General features: G+C 42.1%; 1 protein-coding gene across 2 annotated transcripts; it reads right to left on the bottom strand.

Annotated features, from left to right (window-relative positions):
* Positions 1–417: 417 nt before the first annotated feature.
* SLCO1C1 (solute carrier organic anion transporter family member 1C1) lies at positions 418–26312 on the bottom strand. 2 transcript variants are annotated; one of them, XM_035550872.1, is made up of 14 exons: positions 26184–26312; positions 23539–23680; positions 22810–22942; positions 22043–22164; positions 20901–21047; positions 19757–19855; positions 14319–14564; positions 13329–13493; positions 9629–9824; positions 8448–8613; positions 7833–8017; positions 3609–3673; positions 1828–1945; positions 418–640 (listed from the first exon to the last, which is right to left on the bottom strand). In XM_035550872.1, the coding sequence occupies exons 1-14, from the start codon at positions 26310–26312 to the stop codon at positions 418–420; spliced, it is 2136 nt and encodes a 711-aa protein (XP_035406765.1). The 2 variants fall into 2 exon arrangements, with proteins under 2 accessions (XP_035406765.1, XP_035406766.1); XM_035550873.1 differs by lacking the exon at positions 20901–21047.
* Positions 26313–26460: the final 148 nt, after the last annotated feature.

Below are 26460 nucleotides of genomic sequence, written 5' to 3'. Positions count from 1 at the left end.
CTTCCAGGCTGCCAAGTCGGACTGGTAGCATGCTTGAAAGACTTTCACTGCAGCCTACCCACTACTCCTCACACACAGAAGGCAGACAAGGGGCAGCAGAGCTGTTGCAGCTTGGCAAGGAGGGATGGAGCTGAGGGGCAGCCACAAAACCTGCTTCTGCAGCAAGCTGCACCTCCCCAGCCATAACAAATCCCCTCACTTGAGTGCCACCGACTCCTCAAGACAAACGGTGAGCAGTGACATGTGCTAAATGGACATGTGCTAAAATGCCTGTATCCTTTGCTTTCTGGTATTTACAAAGAAAGTTACAGGACGGCAAGCATTTTCAGGGTGGATACTACTAGTTGCTTCACTGATGATGAATTTTGCCTTGAACACCACTCACTGGATAAAGTCATGGTGGAGATCTCAGTCCTCCTAAAGCCTAGTCTCCTTTTCTGGCCAGTAAGTTGTCTGAATTAAATGGCCACTGTTGAAGAAATTATCTTTCCTGCTGTTTGTCACACAGGTGCCTCTCTCCCCATTGGCTGAGAGGGTTTCATCTTGCGGAGCAGACCTCTTCTGGAGAACCCAAAGGACAGCAATGCTGAAGAAAACGGACATGGTGCCCAACACCAAAGTCAGCCCCAGGTACATGTATCTGAGAGAGAAATGATCAGTCAGAGCCTATCTCAAAGGCACTGTACAAGTTGAAAGCAGCAAGGGCACAATTATAGTTCCACGCAGTAAGTCTGAGTGAAGAACATGTTCAAGAAAGGTAGTAAGGGGATGACCCTGGAGATGAAAATATGACAGCTCACCCAGGTCAGCTACTGTCTGGACTGTGGACAAAAAAGACTGTCAGGCACTGACTAAGTTCCTTCTTCCCAATGTGCTTCAGTGAGAATAATGCTAATAATTCCAGGGCAATTAATTTTTTTGGTTTTCTCATAAACAGTATCAGAGATACCAAAAAACATTTGGTTGTATTTTTTGTTTTCAGGAATTAATGACACTTGCAATATCAACAATAATAGTATTATTATGCTTTATTAGTAATGAGTCACGAATGAGTTTTTGTTCTTTTCTTCAAGTTTTCAAAACAAGATGTTCTCTCCCCTCATATTCCCCCCACCTCAGAGTGGGGAACTCAGCTGCAACCCTGTCCTCTCTGTCCTCTCTTTGTCCTTTTATCACTGCAGCAATGCCTTTCAGGATTGCAGTTCAGTCAATTACTCTCCTCTAGCAATAAATCAATAAAGACAGAAGTGCTTTATAAGCCTTTTGATAAGCCAGGCATGGTCTGAAGCACCCTTCTCTTCCTTTTTGTGGTCCAGCTCCAGTGTGGACCAGTGATGAGGTTTAACAGCCCCCCCACACACACACACTTAGCAGAGTTGCTAAGAAAATTGGGGTGGGGTAGAGTGTTGGGGTAGTAGAAACTTAAGGTTTTAACTGAAGTTATTTTGGCTAAAAATTAAGTGACTTCCAGCTAGTATTGAAATAGCATGGACCAAAAAAAGACTAAACCAAAAAAGAGTGCTAAAAACTGAGCATTATTAATTTTGCTGGTCAGTCTCTTTCATTCAAGATCAAATTTTAACCCAAATTTTCTGACAGAAATTATCCTACCAGTGCTCACTATAGAAGTAGTATAAGTAGTATATAGAAATGTAGTATATGAATGTATAATATAGTAGAATAATATAATATAGAATAATAATAAAATAATATAGTATTATTTTAGTACAATAATATAAAATAATATAGTATAGAATGTAGTATATAGAAGTAGTATATGTAGTATATAGAAAGCAAGTTAAAGAATGAATGGAGAAGAGTTGTTACCTGAGCGTGATGGAGTGATAGAGTCTACATGCTCCTCTTCCCCCACATTGTTTGCTTCCCCATTTCAGGCAGGTGGTATCTATTGCCACTCCAAAATACACTGGGGCTGGAATTCCAGCTGTGTGTATTTAATGAAAGAACAGAGGCAAGAAGATTACTTTCTAGAGTGACTAGTTCTGATCTAGATGCATGTTAACGTAGAATACTAAATTATACATTCAAATAGCAATGATCCTTTGACAGTCTTTTCTAATTTAAGAAGTCATGCCTTGCTTTGCCCAGATAAGCATACTCCTTTACTCCCTGTGAGAAATCAGGATGGGGCCTAAAATGCAGCTGATCATCAAAAAGCCTGTTGAAGTCAACAGGAGAGTGAATGCCATGGCTTGTTTGCCTTATCCTCTAGAACCCCTCTATAACGAGATATTTCTCCTTTCTTTAGAGCAATGGAGCCTGTTCAGTCTGGGGGTCATCCTGTGTCTCAGCAGGGGTGGGTGAAGAAGGGAGAAAGACAGTGGGGCTGGGAGCCTACAACAGGGCTACAGGTATTCTGCAAGTATCTTGAAATCCTACTGAGGCAAACCTATTGCCTACAGGAGCAAACCTATAGCCATGCTTGTGGGTGATGAAATGGAAAATCCTTTCTTTGGTAGCTGAAGGAGACAACCTGGGGATCCAATGATGGCTGCTGGAGAAGAAAATAAGCCTAGAGGGAAGAAACTGGTCTGCAAAGATGTTGTGAAAAAGGAACCAATAGCTTGTTTTGATTTCACTTCATCTGACTCAACCAGCGTATCTAAGTCCGCTCCATTTACATAAGCAACTTGCTTCTTGCTAGTTATTATCTTTTCTAATAAGACCTAGAAGATTTTCAAGTTTCCAGTTTATTGGCATCTCACTGTACCCTTGACGTTAGAGAAAATCTGTAGACAGCTTTACCACAAGGCTGCAGTGAACTGCAATCTCAGGTACACTTGTACTTAGATTAATTCCCTCAGAAACTAATGAAAATATGCCTGAAAAATGATCACAGATTCTGAGCCATATTTGTTCTGTTGTGCTTAATGTTGAATAAGGAGAGACAAGAAGTAATTTTCCTCTTATCTTCTTGGTACAAAGGATCACTTGCTACTTCTATGGGTGTAGCAGGGTTTATTTTTACTATTACTAAGACAGTTATAGAAATTACAAAATCACAGAGTCACAGAATGGTTAAGGTTGGAAGAGGCCTGTGGAGGCCATCTGGCCCAACCCGTGCTCAAGCAGGGCCACCCAGAGCAGGCTGCCCAGGACCATGTCCAGGTGCCTTTTGAAGATCTCCTACAAGAGAGACCCCACAGCCTCTGTGGGCAGCCTGTGCTTGTGCTCCGGCACCCACATAGCATAGAAGGGTTGCCTGGTGTTTAGAGGGAACCTCCTGAGTTCCAATTTGTGCCCATTGCCTGTTGTCCTGGCACTGGCCACCAGCAAAAATAGTCTTCCTCCATCTTGTTTGCACCCTTCTTTCAGGTATTTATATACATTGATAAGATCCCCCGAGCATCCTCTTCTCCAGGCTGAACAGTCCCAGCTCTGTCAGCCTCTCCTCATAGGAGAAGTCTTGCAGTTGTACAAATGCAAAGTTGCCTCCTCCCACCCCCCTTCCAATCCTTTTTCCTATTATTTTTTTAAATGATATAATATTAACTTGTCAGTTAGAAGCTGTTCTTTCCAACAATCAGTTTAATTCTAAGATAAGTGACTAGTGACATTAAAACACATGTAAGTATGACTGGACTTACCAAGTACTCTTACTGCCAGGGTATAGATACCAAGTGCAAATGATTTCAAGTGTGGTTTAATGCATCTAAAAAAAAAGAAAAAAAAGTGTTAAATAAAGAATCGATCATGGATAATTTGAACAGAAATAGAAAGCATGAGGGGGAAAGACATGTAAGTTTTCCCTCCTTGATGGCACCAACTTCAGCAGAATCACAAAAATATATAAATAATGTGATATATATATACATAAAAATAATGTGATTAAAATCGTAACAGCAACAAGGTATTCTAAATATCTATAGTCAATATCACATTTTAAGCTTTCAAACAAGACCAGCACTTTGGAGTTACTAACACAGGACAAGATTACTGGTTGTGAAATCATTTGTGATTAGATAGTCCCTTTCAATTAAACATTCTCTGAAATTATGGCTAATGACCCAGACAAGTAAAAGGTATTTAGGCCCAATACTTTCCCTGCCATATGTCTAGGAGCAGGATCACACTATTTACCACATCAAGACCATTTGCATCTGGACATTTCTGGGCTTGCAATGGTGGCCACCACAGACATCAGTCCTTATGACTCAAGATCAGTCCTACTCCAGCCTTGGGTAGGTGGCTCATCTAGAAGGGTGAGCATGGTGGGCAGTAGAACAGTTGCTCTTCATGTCCATGCTAGCAATCGAGTGCATATGGAACCACTCCAAGCATGCTGTTTCACTCAGACTACCCAGTGCAAGACCTAATCCAGCAAGAGCCTGAGTACCTGCTTAACTTTTAGCACATGAATAGTCCCAGTCACCTGGCTGAACTGGGACGTGCTTGATATGTGTGGTGACTAACACATGTGAATCATTATGGTAACTGATGAAATGCCCGGTTGTCTCAGCCATCCTGTTAAGTATAAAAAACAGGTTGAAATTCTGTTGTCACTTTGGATTTAAACATAGCACTTTGGGGGTATGGTCTATGTGCTCTGAAACAGGATAGACTCAGAAATTCATGTAATTGGGAACACCCCTTAATGTTAATAAAGTCATTGCAGAACTTGCTCTTTTGTTCCCCAACAGTAATGTTTTGTTATTTCTCAATGTATCTGCCCAGACAGCAGTAAGAACCCATACTGTAAATGATATTCAGGTCATCCTCCATTAATTTAGTAAAAACGCAAAAGGACAAGAACATGCATGGAAAACAACACCAAAGTACTGACAGTCAAAAAATAATTGCGTGCCTCTCATTTTGTAACCCAAGTGCTTTGTTCTCCAATATCCTGTTATGGATTATCATCATGCAGTCTGCTACATCGTGGTTTATACAGGCATCACCATCTATGCAGAAATGAATGTAGTATGATACTGATCTGGAAGAACAATGTTTCGCCCTCTTACCTGATCATAGAGTAATAGCGGCACAGAATGGTTTGGGTTGGAAGGAACCTTAAAGACCATCTAATTCCAACCCCTCTGCCATGGGCAGAGACACCTTCCACTAGGCCATGCTACACAAGCAAGCCTCAGTCTAGAAGCCCTTTTAACCAAGTGTGAGAGCATAGAAAGAAAAAACTGGAAAATAAAACCAAAACATGGATATTTGTTATGTGTTTTGTAGATTTTATATTCTTCTTTTTTTTTTTCAGATGGAAAAAAATGTTCAAGCATTTGTAATACCTTTCCACAGAAACTGTAATTCTTCGAGACCCTAAGTGAGAGCCAAACCTTTCAGGGAGATCTGAGACTCCATTTTCACTGCCTAATCACTTTCTATATTAAAAGAAGCTTGTTTAGCAAGCTGTAATAGCTTGTGCTTAAACAATAGCTATCTGAATTGCATTTTTTTTCCCTCCAAAACTTAAGGTCTTTCCCAAGCTCCCTGGCAATTATAATTAGCTTAATGCCACTAAAAAGACACTTCAGAAAATGACCGTCACTCACTGCAAGTGTATTTCATTGATTCCGGTCATGTGAACCCTTGAAGTATATGTCACTAAATCTTACAGAGTTTGAGGGATTTAGCTGTATTTTGCTCCATGGCAGGTGCAACGATATCTGCTCATCTAAAATTAGCAAATTGCTCAAGTTATGGAATTTTATCAGATCTGACAATATGGAATAATTTTACAAACAGATAACTGGCAAAAATTAACTTAAATGAAGTCTGCAACTTGACCTTGGGACTATTTGTTTTCAGAGTGTTTATTTTCTCTCAGGGAACAGAAGCACACTTTCACACAGTTCAGACAGATTTTCAGGGAAAGCCAGTCAGTGATGGACTTCAGGAAAACAAGGGTGATCTTAAAATGGATTTGTGCCCACAGGTCATTTGCAGAGAACAATAACAAAAAAAGTGGATTGAACTTACTGAAACATATTTTATTTAGCATCAGATTTACATCAGATTCTTTATTTACATCAGATTCTGATGCCTTTGATCCAGCAGAAAAACACACAACTTCTCAGTTTCAATTAAGTGGCTCTCAAAGTAAAATGAATTTCAACAGAAATAAAGGCTACTGGAGCAGAACCAATAAAGCTGGTTTGCACCTTTCATATAACAAAATGTTTTGGATTGCTATTGAAAAACCTCTCTAAGCTTTTGTAAATACATCCATTAGGCAGTCAGTCCCCTGGGAGCACGTAGTTAGGGCTGCAAAGTGCAGGCAACTCCGTGTGATTTAAGCTCACACATGTTCAGCTACGAGCATCTCCTCCCATACATTTCTGCAGTGGAGACAAGACAGAGAGCTGGAGGTTGATCATGACAACAATAGTGCCAAGGCCCTTTGTGGTACCACAGCTGTATGTTCCCAGCAACGTGTTTTATGCATAGAAGGTAAACATCATGTGGGGAGAAATGGGAAAGAAACTGCATCCCTGACCATTTTTATACAACAAAAAATCCTGCTGTGCTAGGAGCAACCACAAGCTCTCAACTTGCTAATCATCCTCTTCTTGGTGCGTAGTTTTCAATAGTGAATAAGCTTCAGTAAAAAAAAGTCAACTGGATTTTAATATGATTATTCTTCCTGCTGTTACTCCTTGGAGAGACACCATGTGTTTTTGCAGTACTCAATGCAACATGTTACATGGTGGGTGGGGAAAGCTGTGCAGTGTATATGGTTTAAAGCATAGACCTCACTGGTGGTGTTTGTGGAGGGCAGTGGAAAAACATCCTCACTTCAACCATTTCTGTAAGTCTCTGTGTGAATATTGCTTCTGGCTCAAGGGTTGTGCTGGAACCACAGCTGAAGTTACATTTCTTTATTTAGTTCTTTCCATATAGTCTATATTCAGCCAGTTTTAACACTATCTTTTACCATGCAGGCATAAAGGCACTGGCACTGAGACAGTTCCAGAAAATTTAATTCAAAAGCAAAGAAAATTTTGGGGTAAGAAAGCACAATGATAATAAAGCTTATGTAGAGAGTATTTACTGATGTTTTGTTTGAGAAGTAGAACATGCCCATCTGGAAATAATTTGGAGAAAGGTACTGAGAAAGAAAGCCTTCTAAGACATAGCAGGGCAGCCCTTAGAATCCAAAATTTGCAAGAAGCTGACAAAAATCCAGATTAATCACTGGAAGTATTATATTCCTTTTGCATTTTCTAAAATTAGTTTAAAAGTTCATACTTGGTGACGGGCAAATAGTTCCAGCAGTTAAGTACGTAGTGAAACAATCCCTTGGGAATAACTTTTAATAAAGCTGTGAATGTTACAGCAGAAACAGATTTATTTATTTATTTATTTAAAGATACAAATCTGGGACATAATTATATGGAATAATACAACAGACTTGAGAGGGATAGGTGAGTGTATATAGAAGGTTTGGGTTAGGTCATCTCTTTCTACCTTGTATGTTGAAACCCATAGCAAATGAGGAAAACCAGCTACCTATAAGCATACCAGAGAGTTACTTTCCATTCATGCAGCACCCATTTAACACTGTTCTGGTAATGTAAAAGGCATTAAGGGAAGTGGAACTTGATATAAATGAAATGACAGCTAGGCCTCCTATATCATGTTTAAAACTAGAAATGTATAGCAGGTAGAGATAATAGTAGTCACGTTGTATCAATGGTAGAAAACTCATTGTCAAATTATGAGGATGCCTGTTGATAAGTGAAAAAATAATTTAAAAGCCACTTCACAAAGCTGAAAACATTTCACTCTATTAGGGAATGGAAGGAGGTACAGTATCAAAACACCTTGAAAACATGCTAGCAGAAATAATGATTGCTTACCTTAGAAGAAGTATGTATCCGGGTGTGCCACCTACTGACAAAGTATATGAAGTAATAACTGATGTTACCAGAAAATACAGAAACATTTTTGGACACTCATTTCCTTTTTGACATGGTCCCATCACAGCTGAGGAGCTTCTTGAAGGAGATTCTAAAATTCCCACGCAGCTGCAGTTAAAAAATACCTGGAAGACAGCAGGTGAAACTGTATGATAGCCAAAGCAGCAGGGAAGTGAATGCCTGGGAACTGCACATCATGCTTTTCCAGTTAGCCAAAAATTTAAATCCAAACTGGAAAAGATTTTTCAACAGGAAGGAATTTTATATATATATAAAAAAAAAATCTACTTTTGATGAATGTATTTAGATTTTAAATTTTTTTTTTTTAGTGTTTTTGGTAGCCAACAGCTAAAAAACCTCCTTCATTCTCTGCTTGGGATTTCTACAGGAAACAGTAGTTGAGAGAGTTTTGAACATGGATGGTAAATTGCTAAAAACCTCAGGAGTTTATGTCTGGATGGAATGTGCCTTACTCAATTTTAGTTTGCTCACACTGACAGAATGAGTTATAGTAGGAAAGTTACCACATCACATGTAGAAATGAAAGACTCTCACAGTGTTTTTCCCACTTCCATTGGATGCCTGACAGCCAGCGAGACAAGCAGAAACATAGGTAATGCCATTTTCCCCACAGATGGGATCCCAGTCATTTTGGGAGCACATGCAGTCTGAGTTGCAGTTTGAGAACAGGCCTTGCTCGTATCCAGACGTCTGCTTGGTTCTGTGGAAAAAGGAATCATGATGATGTTTTCTGGCAGATGTGGAAGAAATCATTATCAACTCACGAGTTTTGCTTTCTGCCAGGTGCACCTGGCCAGGCCTTGTGTCTTTAGCCCATTACAGTGTTGTCTCTTCCTATCCACACCAGAGGGTAAATTCTTATTTCTCAGTGATCAAAAGGATTTATTCATATGACTATTTCAATATCACATGCCTACTGTGAGATGATAATTACTTTATTAAGAGCAGACAGCTAACAATTTCTACTTATGCATTTTCTCATATTTTATAAGATTGCAGTTTTCTGAGGCTTGATGCATTTATAACAAAACTGGGAAAAAAAAAAAAAAAAAAAGCTTGATTATTCTAGAGCCAAAGAGGGGAGTGAGTTACTCTTACATCACTGCAAAAGTTGATGGGGAAACAATCAGAACGGTATTTATCCAAACCAAGGAGCTGTTACGTTGCATGACAGTTTTATCTGCACCTTTAGCCAGCTGCTGCTGAGCTCAGCGGCCAAGCAGCTCCTGGGGCTGTAATAGAAGGGCTAGCCTCAGGTATACCTCATAGATAATGTCACAGTTAATTCATGGTTAATCCACGAATACTTAAATTTGGAGTCTGGAGGCTATTAAACACCATGGGTTGTTCAGCAGCATGCAGAAGCAAGGAACAATTAATTGAATCTCACTCCCCTACTGAGCTCCTCACGTTTCCAGGAATCTCTATCTTGAAAGGGTGGGTCCCATGACAATAATAATTAAAAAGTAATCAGAAAAATAATCTGCACTTGTGGCATAAAACCCTCTGAGTTGAAGGCAGCAATCACAAATGAATTCTGACACAGTGCCCAGTGGAATAGATGGAATGGTTTCCACCGTTTTGAATCACAGTTCTGGGAAGCATATTTAGGTCAGTCATTCTTTTTTCAACAATATATACTTTGTGGAATACAACGACCAAGGAGTTTGCTTCTCAGTAGCACTTTATGCTGATGTTTGCTCTTCCCAGCATACCCATGGTAGGACACGGTCAGTCCGGCCACATCTGAGTTCTCACAGCCCATCGCAAATAAAGAGAGGAGCAGCAGGTAACCAAAGAAAGATGATCCCAGAGAGAGTTTTGCAGCCCCTAAAACACTGATTCTGAATTTCTGCATGATCAGTCCCCCAGAGAATATGCCAAACGCCACAGCAGGAATGTTGATAAGACCTGAAATCAAACAGAAATAATCTGTATTACTGAATATCCCATCTCAATGGATTATTTTCCTCAGCCACAAAAACAGCAGCAGTGATAACATGAAGAAGCAAAATATTACACATCTTCAAGCTGGGCAATTTATTTATTTATTTATTTATTTTGTGCGTGTCCAGATTTGGATTGTTCCTGCAAACATGATGGGACTGCTTTTAACTTGTTCCTAGGGAAATGCTGCTTTTTCAGTTCTCTGAGAGACAGATTATTATTGGTCCTATCTTATATAAGGTCTAGGCAATGATCTTCTACTTTCTTAAGCTAGGTGATTTTTTGCATTGCTAGTTTGTCAGTGGAGGTATCATGTAGTGTTAATTCAAATATTCTTAGTGTCATTTCTCATGAGAGGTGCTCTGGGCTCAGAGGTGTTGTCTGGGGGCATCGTGCTGCTGAGGGCAGCCAAGACAGCCACAGTTCCTTGAGGCATAGATTCTCCCTGGGGCCCCATTCGAGTCCTTCACCATGGAGCAATAACAGGAGCAGCAAGGGCCACGCTCTGGGGCTGTCCCGCTCTGAGAAGGTCAGCTTCTCTTCCCTCATCCACTGGCAGGAGGAGCCCAAACTGCTCCTTCCTAGTGGAAATTCAGTTCTACCTAATGTTAGAAAGTCTGGAGAAAGACCTACTTTTTCTGTTTTTACTGAGCCATGAAACGAATGATCTCCTAGGGAGATCTCCCAAGAGGGAGAGAGTCAGCAATATGCCATCTTCTCCATACACAGGACATTTAGGGTATTTCTCCAGTTTTGTATGTTGAAATGTTCCCTTGGGTGAGTGTTGCCACAGCAAAAATATATATACACACTCTGGGCAGTCTTCTTGTAACAGGCTTCAAGGAAATAAGCGAAAAGGCAGTGAACACATAAAATAGGGTGACCATTAATCCTTACTGGAACAGTTCTGCTGAAAGCAGTGTCCATATTGATAGACATGGACAAGACCAAAAAAAAATAAAAATCTGTTCAAGTACATGCAAAAAAGATGTAAATAGAGACCACTGTAAAAGATAATGCACAGTCAAGTAAGGTGACCTTTCCTGGATTTCATAGTTACTGAAACTGGTTTTCTCACCTTTACCAGCCAGATCTAGCACATTAAATTCCACTTGCACAGGGCTATGTATGCCTTTTGCAGCTTTTAATTCATGCTGACACTTAGTGGTGCTGAGTTGAGTAAGCATACAAAACAAAAGCAAGTACAAAAGCATACATGCATTCAAATAGCAAATGAAGTTTATGATTTTTTTTTTATTATTATTATTTTCCCCAGGGGGCTGGAGGTTTCGAAACATGATTTAAAATGACTTATGTAATATATAAGATCCTGACATAGGAGTCTAATCTCCCTGCTAGGAAGTGCACAGGGATCCCCTGAATTTCTGTCTCAAGCCACTGTTTGATTCATCTGCACGCATGGAAAAAAACAGCGCTTAGAAGAAATGATGGATACTTGATGTTAGGAAAAGCCTTTTTCCATCTACCAAAACTATAAGTCAGTACCTTGGCAAGCATGAGAGCCTTGTTCTGTTACTGTTAAGTTTCAAAACACCAGCATTTTTCAATGAGCAAGATTTCAAGAGCACCATTTTTCATCTGCACACACGTGGAAATTGTACTTCAGGGGATTTCAGAAGCAGCATTTAAAGTGCAGCATATGTAAATGAAGAATCACTAGATAACTGCATGTGGGTGCCCCATCCAAACACTTTGATGCTGCAGCTTTTTCTGTCCTCTTTTGCTTGTAAGAGGAGACTGTGACTGAATGTGGGAGCTGTGTACACCAGAGAGTACACACACCCTGCTTGCCCATTCATATGCATCCCCTTTTATCCATACATATGTTTCATAGCCTTACAGATCACCCTACTGCTTGTCACTGGCATCATGGAAAGCAACATTGTGTATATATTTAAAGAAAGCCATACAAACACAGCAGGTACCCTTTTACTTTCTGGTACGTTCCTTCATTTGTGACTATCAAAAAATGCCCTCTTCGAGCCTCCAGCAGGTTTTTGTTTTTGTTACAGTGCTTCAAATTGCTCTGACAATTCCGATATTCATCAAATAGGTGGTGATAAAAATTGCAAAAACAAAAAGAAAAAAAAAGACGGGGAGGGGAAATAGGCACTGATAGTACTAGCAAGCTCTCAGCTTTCTTAGCAAGAGCAGATTGAAAAAGAAAGGAAAGGGAGGAAGGGAAAAACCCTTGTTGCAGGGATGGCCACTCAGCCAGGACCCTTCCCTAGCCAAGCCATCACACATTCCCTGTTGGATATAGTCCCTATGCTTGTGAAATCAGATGGATCTTAATCCTCACTCAGTTTGCACATACCTGAAAGCTTAGCTCCAGAAAATCTGTAAATACAATGAGAAGTACTGTACTGAATGTAGGGATTGTTTTCAGGACTTTTTCTGGCCATTGCCTATGCTTGAAGATTTCTCCTTGCTTTTAGGGGTGCTGTGCCAGGAAATTCCAGCCTCTATCTTTAAAGAATTAACATAGCACAATGGATCACTACAGCTTTTCTGCACATATATACCTCCGTTGCCTCGCAACTAATGCTGCTCTGAAACACAGCAGTTCCCTCTGTTTTGGATAGATGTAAACCTCTTTGCTGTCTAATGCTATTGAATCACTGGACCTCAGAAACTGAATCCAAGCCTGTAGGTTCAACAGCTGGGTTGTGAAGTTCACCATCCTGAAGGCATCCTCAACAAATAGCCACCTCGATGCCCAAAGCTGATTCTGCAACTAATTGAGAGAGGTACCTTCCTCTTATGGGTCTGGCAGAGCAGAAGCTCAGTAATGCTGGCAGAAGCAGCATCTCTCACTCTTGTGCCACGTGGGGGTTTTGGGAGACCAACTTACAATAGAAAAAAGCTCTTAGATAAAGTTAACACAGAAATACCTGTTTTTCTTTTACCAGCATTGCACTGAGATAATGTTAATCTTTTAACACATGTATTATGTGATCACTAATATGACTTTAACTTCATTTTATTTAACACCAACCTCTTCAGAAAGTAAGAAATCACTGTCAATATCACAGCTACCTTATGGTCAGTCCTTTAGCACGCACTGAGTTGATCTTCATTTCGTTGAAATAAATGGGGAGCCAGCAAGGGAACAGATCTGTCTGATGACAAATTTATGTCAAGTATTTTAAAATTAATTTTCAATTATTCTCTTGTGATGTACAGACATTTCAAATTTCCAGTAGAATGGGAAATAAAGTATCAAATTGTGCAATCTTTTACAGTAACACTTGCATAGATAAACTCAGAGCTAACTAGTGCTAAAGCAGAAATAAAATAACTTACCTTCTATGTGCTACTACTTAAAAGCCAGATAAAGCAGGAGAAGAATAAACATAGCCTCAAAAGCACTTTTCCCTGTGTATATGTATACAACACTCCTAAAACGTCCATTTTTAGGGTATCAAGAAGCAGATATAGCATTACCTATAACAAAATTAGTTTTTGAAGATGTTTGCCCATACTGTTGCTCAATATATTTGGGCTTATATGTCACCATGCCAATTAAAGAATTGAAGTGAAGGATACTTGCACACAAATACAGAACGTAAACTGGATTCCCAAAGAGGTTCTTCAGTGATGGCAAGAAGTCTGCAAGACAAAACAGCAGAAATGACAACCAGGCCAGAGAGAGAATAACTGCTGTGAATAATATTTTGTAACCTTCCAGAAGCGGACAGCAGGATATTTCAGGGGGAATAAATGAAGTCCTGTGATGCTTATAAGAGATGCATTTCTATATGAGGGGAATGGTGGAGCAAAATACTAAGAATCAATTTTCTAGAACATCCATCTTGTTATAGGTACTTTCTTTTGCTCAGAAAACAGGCAGAGTTGTTTCATTGTCCCCTGAACAGCCACAGCATCCTTTAGCTTAATTTGGGAGTAGAGGGTACTATGCACAGCTGACTGTAAGCACAGATTTATTGAGTTGTGAATTCAAGTATTGAGGAAAGTACTTTTGGCAAAGTTGTGCCAAGGAAATTCAGTTGTGTAAAAAAGCTTTTGTAAAAATAACAATATTATCCTAAAACAGTATCTGGTTTGTGCCCATCCTTATTCTGATCCGCTATTGTATGTATTCCATAAATGGATAACCATAAAGAAAAAGGAGGTTTAGCAGAAACTGAGATTGTTACTTTATGATGCCCCACATCTGCAACAGCTAAGATCCATGAATATTTTTTGCTGAGTTTCATGAGATTTGATGCATCAATGGCATAATTTAAAAACTTCCAGGTGAAGAAATTTGTTGTGCAAGAGCAGGTCTAGAGAACAATTAAGAGACCCTTTTTGTGCATACTAAGTAGGTGGAGAATGACACCCAAGGGAAAAAATAATCTTGAGGCCACTAAACAGTATAAAAATTAGTGAGAGAAAGACCCAACAGTGAGGACAGAAGCTCTAGTGACTTGCCTTTTGCCATCTCACCAATCTTCACTTGTTGCTGGTAAGATTTGTGTTGCTCCTTGTTATCCTCAGTGATGAACTTTGACTGCTCAGAAGAGGTACTGGAGTCCTTTCTGCCCTCTGTTTTTGGGAGGTGTTTGGGCAGGAACCAGAAAGGGATGCCAGCCACAACACTGATCGCACCTGCTATTAAGTAACCCAGCCACCAGGCTCCCACCCACTGCACATCCTTGTGAGTTATTGTTACACTGTCTGGAGAAAAGTCAAAAAAAAAAAAAAAAGGAGAAAAATAAATGCTTTTAGGGAATTTTTGCTGATAACTAGGAAGGTGATTTTGCAGGGAGATTCTCCAGAGGAGTCTGTTCACCTGCCTCTAGATTTAGCTGTGCGATGTGTCTATGGGTGTTACAAGAATCACAGAATCACAGAATCGTCTAGGTTGGAAGAGACCTCCAAGATCATCTAGTCCAACCTCTGTCCTAACACTAACAAGACCTCCACTAAACCATATCACTAAGGACTACATCTAAACATCTTTTAAAGACCTCCAGGGATGGTGACTCAACCACTTCCCTGGGCAGTCCATTCCAATGCCGAACAACCCTTTCAGTAAAGAAGTTCTTCCTAATATCCAACCTAAACCTCCCCTGGTGCAACTTTAGCCCATTCCCCCTCGTCCTGCCACCAGGCACGTGGGAGAATAGACCAACCCCCACCTCTCTACAGCCTCCTTTAAGGTACCTATAGAGAGCGATGAGGTCTCCCCTGAGCCTCCTCTTCTCCAGGCTAAACAACCCCAGTTCCCTCAGCCGCTCCTCATAAGACTTGTTCTCCAGACCCCTCACCAGCTTTGTTGCCCTTCTCTGGACTCGCTCAAGCACCTCCATGTCCTTCTTGTAGCGAGGGGCCCAAAACTGAACACAGTACTCGAGGTGCGGCCTCACCAGAGCCGAGTACAGGGGGACAATCACCTCCCTAGACCTGCTGGCCACACTGCTTCTTATACAGGCCAGGATGCTGTTGGCCTTCTTGGCCACCTGAGCACACTGCTGGCTCATATTCAGCTGACTATCAACCAGTACTCCCAGGTCCTTCTTGGCCAGGCAGCTTTCCAACCACTCATCTCCCAGCCTGTAGCGCTGCTCGGGGTTGTTGCGCCCCAGGTGCAGGACCCGGCACTTGGCCTTGTTGAACTTCATACAGTTGACCTCAGCCCATCGGTCCAGCCTATCCAGATCCTCCTGCAGAGCCTTCCTTCCCTCGAGCAGATCGACACATGCACCTAACTTGGTGCCATCTGCAAACTTACTGAGGGTGCACTCGATCCCCTAGTCCAGGTCATCGATAAAGATATTAAAGAGGACCGGCCCCAGCACTGAGCCCTGGGGGACTCCACTAGTAACCGGCCTCCAACTGGATTTGACTCCATTCACCGCAACTCTTTGGGCCCGGCCATCCAGCCAGTTTTTAACCCAACGAAACGTACGCCAGTCCAAGCCACGAGCAGCCAGTTTCTTGAGGAGAATGTTGTGGGAAACGGTGTCAAAAGCCTTACTGAAGTCAAGGTAGATCACATCCACAGCCTTCCCCTCATCCACCAGGTGCGTCACTTGGTCATAGAAGGAGATCAGGTTCGTCAAGCAGGACCTGCCTTTCATAAACCCATGCTGACCGGGCCTGATCACCTGGTTGCCCTTCAAGTGCCGCGTGATGACATTCAAGATAATCTGCTCCATGAGCTTCCCTGGTACTGAGGTCTAACTAACAGGCCTATAGTTCCCCGGGTCTACCCTCCGGCCCTTCTTGTAGATGGGCGTCACATTTGCTAGCCGCCAGTCGACTGGGACCTCCCCTGATAGCCAGGACTGCCGATAAATGATGGAAAGCAGCTTGGCCAGCTCCTCCGCCAGTTCTCTCAGTACCCTCGGGTGCATCCCATCCGGCCCCATCGACTTGCGTACATCCAAGTGCTGTAGCAGGTCGCCAAACATTTCCTCATGGATAGCGAGGGCCACATCCTGCTCCCCATCCCCTTCCACCAACTCAGGGTACCGGGTATCCAGAGAACAACTGGTCTTGCCGCTAAAGACTGAGGCAAAGAAGGCATTGAGCACCTCAGCCTTTTCCTCATCTTTTGTAACTAAGTTTCCCCCCGCATCCAGTAAAGGATGGAGATTCTCCTTAGTCCTCCTTTTTGTGTTGATGTATTTGTAAAAACTTTTTTTGTTATCTTTAACGGCAGTAGCCAGATTGAGCTCCAGATGAGCTTTGGCCTTTCTAATTTTATCCCTGCACAGCCTCGCAACATCCTTATAGTCCTCTTGAGTAGCCCGCCCTCTCTTCCAAAGATTATAAACCCTCCTTTTTCTCCTAAGCTCGAACCACAACTCTCTGGTCAGCCAGGCCGGTCTTCCGCGCCGGCTCGTCTTTCGGCATGTGGAAACAGACCGCTCCTGAGCCATTAAGATTTCCTTCTTGAAGAGTGCCCAGCCTTCCTGGACTCCTCTGCCCTTCAGAACCTCCTCCCAAGGGACTCTGCCAACCAGTGTCCTGAGCAGCTCAAAGTCAGCCCTCCGGAAGTCCAAGACAGCGGTTTTACTGGTCCCCTTCCTGACTTCGCCAAGAATAGAGAACTGAACCATTTCGTGGCCACTCTGCCCAAGACAGCTCCCGACCACCACATCTCCCACCAGTCTGTCACTGTTTGTGAACGGAAGGTCTAGTGGGGCACCTCCCCTGGTAGGCTCTCTAACCAGCTGCATCAGGAAGCTATCTTCCACACTCTCCAGAAACCTCTTAGACTGCTTTCTCTGGGCTGTGTTGTGCTTCCAGGATATGTCTGGGAAGTTGAAGTCCCCCACGAGAACCAAGCGCTGACGATTTCGCGGCTTCTGCCAGCTGCCTGTAGAACTCCTCATCTGTCTCCTCATCCTGGTTCGGTGGTCTATAACAGACCCCCACCAGGATGCTTGCCTTGTTGGCCTTCCCGCTGATCCTAACCCAAAGAGACTCAACCTTATCATTCCCAGCCTCAAGTTCCTCAACATCAAAACACTCTCTAATATAGAGAGCCACACCACCACCCCCTCTGTGCTGCCTGTCCCTTCTGAAGCGCCTATAGCCAGGCAGTGCAGCACTCCAGTCATGAGAGTGGTCCCACCACGTTTCCGTGATGGCAACCAAGTCATAGCCTTCCTGCTGCACGATGGCTTCCAGCTCCTCCTGTTTGTTACCCATGCTGCGTGCATTAGTGTAGATGCACTTCAGTCGGGCCATTGCCTTCTCCCCCGGCCTTGCCATTGTTCCCCCTGGTACAGCTCCAACAAGACTTATTTCAGCCCCGTCCCCCTACTTTCCTAGTTTAAAGCCCTCTCAATGAGCCCTGCCAGCTCCTGGGGATCCGTTTTCCCCTTGGAGATAGGGACCCGTCTGCGGTCACCAGGCCGGGTGCCGAGTAAAGCGCCCCATGGTCAAAAAACCCGAAATTTCTGTGTTGGCACCAGCCTCTGAGCCACGTGTTAATCAGGTGGGCTTTCCGTGTCCTCTCGGTACCCCTCCCTGCCACTGCAGGGATGGACGAAAACACCACCTGTACTCCCGCTCCATCCACTAACTGTCCCAGTCCCCTAAAGTCCCGTTTGATAGCCTTCAGGCTTCTCTATTCAATATCATCACTGCCAGCCTGGACTATCAAAAGAGGGTAGTAGTCGGAGGGGCGAACCAGGTTGGGAAGCTTTCTGCCAACATCCCTGACCCTGGCCCCAGGGAGGCAGCAGACTTCCCTACGGGTAGGGGCAGGTCGACAAATAGGGCCCTCTGTTCCCCTGAGAAGGGAGTCACCTACAACGATCACCCTTCTGTCTTTCTTGGTGGAGGCTGTCTTGAGGCGTGGAGTCAGCTTCCTTGCCCTAGGCATCCTCCTGGGTAGACTTTCTACCTCGTCCTCACCCACCGGCCTCTCAACCTCCAGGACCTCAAATCTGTTATGTAAGGACACCTGGGAAGGAGGGGCTGGTGGGGGGGTGCGTTGCCTGCGAGGTCGAGCAGGGACCTGTCTCCATTCCTCCTCAACTCCTAGGTCAGCTCCCTCTGCCTGACAGCGACAGGGCAGGGGGTCCACCCCCATTTGGGGTGTCTCGCCCCGGTACCTCTCCTTCAAGCCCTGCAGGGAGTTGCTCCACCAGTCTATCTCCCGCTCACACTCCCTGATAGCCCTCAACCTATCCACCTCCTCTTTGAGTTCTGCCACCAGGCGGACCAGGTCATCCACCTGCTCACACCTCACACACAGGGAGCCTCTGCCTCCCTCAGATGGCAGCAACAGGCTCAGACACTCTCTGCACCCAGAGACCTGAACTGCCGCATTGTTGAGCAGGCGGTCAGTCTGGGTGGATACAGACTTTCTAGAGAGAGCAGCCTGCCTGGTGTAGACCATTGCAGCCTAGCTAGCGGTCAACAGTCGTTAAAAGTGCTGTTCTTATGGGCGGGGGGAAACTCTGCCCTCTCCACCCTCCCTGTGCGAACTCTGCCACGCAAACTCCCGCGCCACGCCCTTCTGACGCGCCACGCCCTGTTTGCCCGCCCTGGTCACCGCTCTCCTGGTCGCTCGCGCTCCCTAAGGGCTGCTTTTGAACGGCCAGAGAGGGGACGCTGCTGGCTCCGCCTACGCCTCGTCAGCCTCCCTCGCGAGGGCTGCCGGGTCCTGGCGGCTCCCTCGGGCGGCCTCGATGTCGGAAAAAAAGCCCTGCCTGTCCCGATCCCCCGCTCCGCTGCAGCACGCGTCTGCCCCGGAGCTGATCGCCTCGGCAAGAGTGACTGAGTGATTGCAGGGAGCTGATAAGGACTTGCTGATTCCTGTGACACATTGGTGGCCTGTCCCTGACGCCATGGGGTCCCAGACCATGCTGCTCACACACCCCCAGAGAGGCTGTAACGACCAGACCATGGAGTGGTCTGGGTGACCACACTCCTGCTTCCACCTGGGCTGTTCTGCATAAGAGTCACCAGAAGGAAGGAGTTGTGTGAGGAGGAAGGCAATCATGAGCTCTGGTACTCATTGTGAGAGACCTGTTTTCTCAGCAGTGGTGGTCTATTACAAAACGAATGCAGACAGCTCTTGGCAGGATCCTGAGCCACAGTCCTGCCTTTTCCTGGTGCCTGCTATCTCTCCAGAGCCTCCTCACCAGGGCATCTCCTGGGGGTCACCAGCTGTGGATCTTCTGGGCTGAAGGAGAGCCAGACCTCCTACTTCTTCCACACCTGTCTTTGTTGCTAGACTTTTCTGTGTGAGGCGCTGCATTGCTCTCATCCATTTTACCTTACAAAGTACCCACTTTTCCCTTATCCCTAGAAATTAGATAGATATTTCTTTGCCTAAAATACATGCCTAAAGTAGGTATATTGGAGCCTGACTGAATTTTTTAAATCTGAGTTTTCTGACTTACCAAGATCTACAAAGCCAATGTCAACATAAAGTTTGGCACACAGGGATCCAAGAAGAAAGCCAAATATTGGACCTATAATTGCAAGCGTCTGTACACAGCCTGTAATAGAAACCAGGGGACTGTTATTTTTCTGACTGAAAATGAACATTTGTTCTTGCTGCACATAAAAACAAAGTACAATGTGGTAGGTAACAAGTGAGACAGTCTTAAAATACTGAGCCAAAGTTTGCTTTCAGGCATGTTAGTTACTCAAGTTAGAACTTTTACAATTAAAAAAAAAAAAAAAAAAAACTTTTTTTTTTTTTGTTATCATCCGATTAAAGAATGAAGGTCAGACCAAGGGAAAAATCAGGGAACTTAACGGCCTAAACTCAGTAATAATACCAATCTATAACCACTATAAACACTTTAGCTGGCTAGATTAAGTTGTGGTGGACCCAGAACAGGCTGAAAAATCACTTTGGTTTGGTACCCAATATTAACATGTTTCAATACACCCCCAGCCTAAATTTCCACGTATTCTAAATTTTCGAGTTTGATTTGGAAATCTGGTAGGAACGAATCTTTTACACAGAAATTCTGAGTTTTTCCCAGACTGTAAACTTTCTGAAACAAGGTGCTGATGGAGAAGGACTTTCTGGTGATATTTCAGGTGAAAGTGCAGAGCTCATCACACAATGAACACAACAAAGAAACACTGACACCAACTTCTTCAAGCCTCAGTCACTATTGGTTGTAATCCTACCTCATTCTGGAGGCAAAGTTTTGAGTGCCTGATGAAATTCTATTTAAAATGCTTAAAAGAGTACGTTTTTTTTTATCGCTTTCCAGAGAACTGAATGTGCACAGAGGCACAGCAGTCCACATCCAGAAGAATTAGGAAGATTAGGGTAACAGCAGGAACCTAAGGTCAAATTCTTTCCTCAAATTAAGATAATGGAACTGTGGTGGTATGATTAAAAGGGAACTTGGTCCCTTGAGTGTACATGATTGTTAAATAAACTTTAATATTGGAAATAATGCAAGCAAAACAATCAGGGCAAGTTAATTCAACAACAGTCACTCCATTAGCCAAAATGACTGTTTCCTCTAGGGAAAAATCCATTAAGAAAAACAAAACAAAACAGTGATTTATTTACTCTACCAATGTATAAGGCAGCATCCTCTTCAATGGCATAATCATCAATGTATGTAATTCCCAAAGGCTGGATAGGAGTTTCACCTATTCCACGTAGAAGATTTCCCAGTAAAACATAGATCCACATAGAAGAGCCTGCTTCTTTTTCACATCCTGAATACGTCACAAGAGAGACAACAATTATGTGTTTTTCCACAACATTTTGACACTGAATGCACAGGACTTCTTAAATACTTCTAGTGTAGGAAAAGCAGTGATTACTAAGAAAAATATTTTGGAGCTGGAGGTTGTGGTGGCAGTTTTAAGCCAATCAGATTGAGGTGGACACACACTTAGTATGAACTGCTTCAAGCAGATTGTAAAAGATATTATAAATCATCCAGTTTTAAAAAATTCTTACTACATCCCATTTTAGAAACCTTTTGCTCTTGCTTCTAACCAAAACTGGGATTTTCTAATGGAAAAAGTTGGGAAACATTGATGATAGCAAGTGCTACAAGCCACATCTATTCCAGATCCAACAATCAAAACACATACACACACTTTTTGGTCCAGAGAGGGTCCGATTTTCTCATCCGTAGCTTAGTCTATAAATTCAGCCTGTATGGATGTCATGCCCAGACATCTGGGAGGAAGGCTATGTCTCAGTTCCAATAAGTTGCTGCCCTTCAGCTCAGGTGGGCACCCATGAGGAGCTAGCTCAATGAGCCCACAGGGGTGGGCAGGCAGGGAAGGAAATGAGAAGCTGGGTCTGCAGTCTGGGAGACACAAGTGGCTATTTCCAGTGGGATGAGGACCCAAAGGCACATCTCATGACAGAGGGAAGACCAGAAATTTCGTACGCCACCATGGGAGATCATCTGGTGTTTCTACAAGCCATGAAGCTGCAGAAAGTTTTAGGAGGAAGCAGCAAGGCTGAAGGAAAGGTGTCCAGCCTGAAAAGACATCTTAGCAGTATGCAGTGGCAGTTATTAATTTATTTTCAATAAGTTTGTCTCATCAGGTAGATCTGGATTTTCTCTGGGAAAGATCCTTCTGTTTCCCATTTATTATTTCTTGCATTCTAATAAACTATTGCTTTAGAGTTTGAGAGTCTTTTAATATGTTTTATTGTGCTTATCATAATACGCAAAAGAGATTGCTCTCACCTGCATTTATTTTGGCTTGAGATTTTTCCAGGGCTGAGAGAGGGGTTTGGCTTTTATCCTGCAAGCATGGAGAAGTGCTAACAGTTGAATTCATGGTAGAAGGAAATCTTTCATACTGATATCTGTTTATAAACAGAAGTTGTTTTTTACTCTCCCAACTTATAAGAAAAAAGAAACAAACAAATCTGTTGCTACCATGGAAGAGAGCACTTGAATACAGCACTTAAATGTAGATTTCATCTGCATCCAGTGTTGCCAGTGTTCCATGTGGTTTACAAGGAAATGGCACTTCGTTCATACTGTGGTAGTACATGAAAATTGTCCATTTGGTTCTCTCTCTGTCAAAGTGATGCATTTCAGTTTAACAGGTAATTTGCTCTGTTATGATATGTGAATCTGTACTAAGAAATTATCAGACAGTGAGGGCATCCTGTGGCTTGTGTTTAACACTCTGATTGTCTTCCTGATTTTAGTCGTCACTTCACCAAAGCTTCAACAATTCTTAAGCCATGTCAAAACATGGCCGATCAATTGAGATCATAGACTAATAAAATGATACATTGAATAAAACTGAGAAAAACATACGTTAAATTATTAGATCTGTTGTAATAAAATTTGTCTTTGTAATGCATATTAAATTGAGTAACCACATCTGCATATGCCTATTTCTATGGGCATTATTTTCACGATTAATGCCTAAACATCTCAGTGAGCTAACATGCAGTGTGCATAGCCCAGCTGGAAAATACTGATCACTTTGCACTTACCGTCCCATGAAGAACTGGGGCATTGCAATTAGGAATGTTCCCGCTGACATAATTAAGCAGCCTGCTCCAATTATTCTTGGCCTGTGAAGCTTCGCTCCAAAGTAGCTTACAAGAATTATGGTTAGGAGGTTCCCTTTGAAAGTACAAAAGGAAAACTAAGTTTTACAGCTTTTTGATAAGACATCCCCCAGCAAAAATATTCCTAGTGTGGAGCGTATACAGCCATTTCAGAGGTAGAGGGCTGATTGCATGGGTTTGGTGCTTCAGCCTCTTTCCAGGCATCCTTACAGGAGCACAATACCTTCCATGATAAGAAAACCATAAACTTTTGGAAAAGCAACTGGAAAAGACGAGAGGGATTATGTCAGATGATAGAGTGCAGCAAACCTTTATACACAAGCTAAGATTTCATTCCCATGAATATCACAGTCCATTGAACAGCCAAGAGATAAATCCAGTAATCTGAAACAGCAAGAGATGCTGATGCTAATTAACCAGCAGCTAAGCTTATCAAATCACAAAATATTTAGGACTATGTTGGATTGCTTATGTTAGCAACCTTATCCTATCCAAAGTAATCATAATGACAGTCATATAATTCCTAGGTGAACCTTGCTCGCTTTTGGTAGTCCTAGGAGATTCATACAATTATTTTTCATGACAAATTTCGTCACTGTTTTTTTTTCTTTCTTTTTCCTGAAAACAAAAATGGATTTATACAGCACATACCAATTTCAAAACTGCCATCAATAACGCCAACCAAAGAGGAAGGGATATCAAATCTTCTTTCTATTTGTGTGATAGTACTTTTTAGATAACTTCCTGACAGTGCTTTAGCAAAATAAACAAAAGATAATGCACCAAGAAATATCTGTGAAAGAAAGTGACAGTGATTAATATCAGGCAGTACAGAATGCTTTATTAATTATTTCTAAACAATTCTACATTCCCACTTCTTTCCCACTTCTTTTTGCTGATAAACATGTCAATATTTCTCCCACTCTATGAAATATGCTTGAATGCCTATTTATCTAGTTCCTATTAGTTATAACAATATATACAGATCTTGATATCCACCACTGCTAATTTCAAGTAGATGCCAAGGTTACTGATGAAGGACTGATAAATATAGTGCCCTCCCGATCTCTCATAGCAATAATGATAAAGGTATTTATTAAGTGGGGCTTGGCAGAGAGAGGAGTTGGTTTGGGGGCATTTTTAAACATAGTCATAGGCATTTGGTTCCTACTGCAAACAAGCAGACTGAATTCATTGCAAGCAAAATTAACTGGAATATGTACTCCAGAAGGGCACTACATTCATTTAAATAACTAATGGTTCATAGTCTCTGTGACAGAACTAAATTTAGCCTGATGTAACTCCCCACCCTGAAGTGCATGTAGGGTGAATGCAGGGTCCTCAGCTCCAGCTGTTCCTCTCCAACAGTGCTATTGCCTAACGTAAACACAGCTTTACTAAGTTTACTAGCTCTAGGGATACTCACACACCATGCAATTGATCTCGGAAACCACATTGCCTTCTGCCTTCAGATGCAGGCTGGGTTGACTGAATATATATGTCTGCTCTTTGCCAAAAGTGTAAAAAGCCCTAAACTCAAAATTAAAACACAAAGTAATGTTTGGTATGTGGAGAGGCCTAGACCCTTGCCCTACTCTTTAGGCCTGCTCTCTGAGCAATCAGTCTTCCAGCAAGTTGGAGCCCTGGAACAACTTCCCCTCCTCCAGTGCAACACGGCCTAACAACATCACAATTGACAGGGCATATTGGTAGTGATACTGGCATCGATGCTGAATGCCAATTCTTGTGTCAAGGTTCAAAAATATCTTTTTTTTAATCATTCAACATGCTTTTCTTTATAAAGAGATGGTTATTTCCCTTTCAGGAGCACTTGTGGGTAAATAGAATCTCATTCTTATTTTCCATGGTGATAGTTCTCAAAAAGCTCTCTAGTAAAAAGATTGCCATAATATTTTACATTTTCTGTGTGTTTATGCTGTTGGATTTTAAATAGCAATGTGAAAATAAGTACAGTTTTCCACATGAAAATCAAACAGCTTAAAGTAGAACTTCAAACTTCATGTCCCTCTGGCACATGTTTTTTTTCCACTGGGCTTGGAGCTGTCCCAGGAGGGAGATGGAGACCCCATGCAGTGGTGGTTGCTCCTGATTTAGAGCTGGGACAGAAAGCTGCATAGGATTTCACTTTCTTCAGTCATTGTTGAACAACAGAAAGTAAAATATTTCACCACATCTTTTTGGTTTATAAGGGCAATTTTAACACATGTAAAGGCTGTTGATTGGTAAAACACACAAACAAACAAAAACAACAACAGCAACAAAAAAACACCTGTTGACTCTGCATATTGTTTTTGTATTCTAAAGGTTAATCATATTAGTTTGGTTCTCCAAAGTCAAAAATTTCCTGTACAGAAAAAAATCTGAGCTGAAATATTATTGGTTTTCTATTTTTGGATCTAATAAGCTGATTCCTGACTGCCTAATCTGTGACTGAAATTTTATTCAATGAGGGAATTGGATTATCATTGCAGCAAATGGAGGAACAAGGATAAAATTACTATTGTGCTACAAATTTGATTGATACAACTCATCCTCTATTTCAAAGCAGGATCCCAATTCTGGGCCTTTACAGGAGCAGGCAAAATCAAGGAGGATACTCAATAATTAATATATATATATATCAGTCGTTAGACTCTATTAAGCTGACAATATCTTAACTGCTTTGCATAATATATAGACTTCAGCTCAACTATTGTTGAACTCAGTGACTTTATTGGGAGCTGGAGCAGAATCTGCAAATGAATTTTTTTACTGTTTAATGTAGCAGTGAAACTGCTACAGTTTAGTTTCAAAGTCCTCTCATGCAGAACTCACTCAAATCAGGAAAATTATAGTAACATAGCACTCAGAACGCTGAGACCGTAATACAAATATTATTTTCCAGAGCCCAGAAGACTACCATGGCTACAATCTTAAAAAAGCAATCTGTGCTAACAGATGTCTGTGGTGTCTGGCTTCTGATACTCTGTTCTTAGCTTCAGGAAAATAGGATGGTACAATAAAGACAATACAACTGACCTTTCAGGATGAGCATTAAAGATGTCATAACACCCAAGCCTCAACCAACATTTTATATTTAAATATTGCCAAAACTTAGGCAAATACAGATAAGAAGTAGATTTTTTTTGTGGCTTTGAAGTAACTTCAATAGCTTTGTACTGACTCACCAACACATAATCACAACTTAAAAAGGGTTATTTCAAAAATAAAATAAAATAAAATAAAAATGAGGTTTTCTAAGTCCCTACTAAAATATTCGAAAACTCTTACTCTACCTTTATACCTCCACAACATGATTGTTTCTCCTTGGAAGCAGAAGATTCAGATTTGAATGAAGATCGGTCAATAGGCAGGATTGAGTTGTTTGAGAAATACTGAGTATTTTCTTTTGATGAAATCTCCATGATATACCCTGCCTCTAAACTAGAAAACATGAAGAACATTTTAAAAGGACATCCTATTAGCTCAGCCTCATAAGCTTGTCATGTGACAGCAACACCCTGCTGTACTGTTTTCCTAACAACAGCAATTATCAAACTTCACAAGAGAATC

This window comes from Cygnus atratus, chromosome 1 (genome assembly GCF_013377495.2).
Source record: "Cygnus atratus isolate AKBS03 ecotype Queensland, Australia chromosome 1, CAtr_DNAZoo_HiC_assembly, whole genome shotgun sequence".
NCBI lineage: Eukaryota > Metazoa > Chordata > Aves > Anseriformes > Anatidae > Cygnus > Cygnus atratus.
The sequence above is the reverse complement of the archived record's forward strand: the minus strand, read 5'-3'. Positions and strand labels throughout refer to the sequence as shown.

Bases quoted from the DNA above. Each gene is read 5' to 3' on its own strand.
- SLCO1C1 (XM_035550872.1), bottom strand. From the start codon at position 26,312: ATGGAGATTTCATCAAAAGAAAATACTCAGTATTTCTCAAACAACTCA. The intron at 21,048-22,042 runs GTGAGAGCAATC...TGACGTATTCAG, and splicing joins TCAAGCCAAAATAAATGCAG to GATGTGAAAAAGAAGCAGGC. The intron at 8,018-8,447 runs GTGAGAGTCTTT...GCTGTCTTCCAG, and splicing joins ATGGAAGTGGGAAAAACACT to GTATTTTTTAACTGCAGCTG.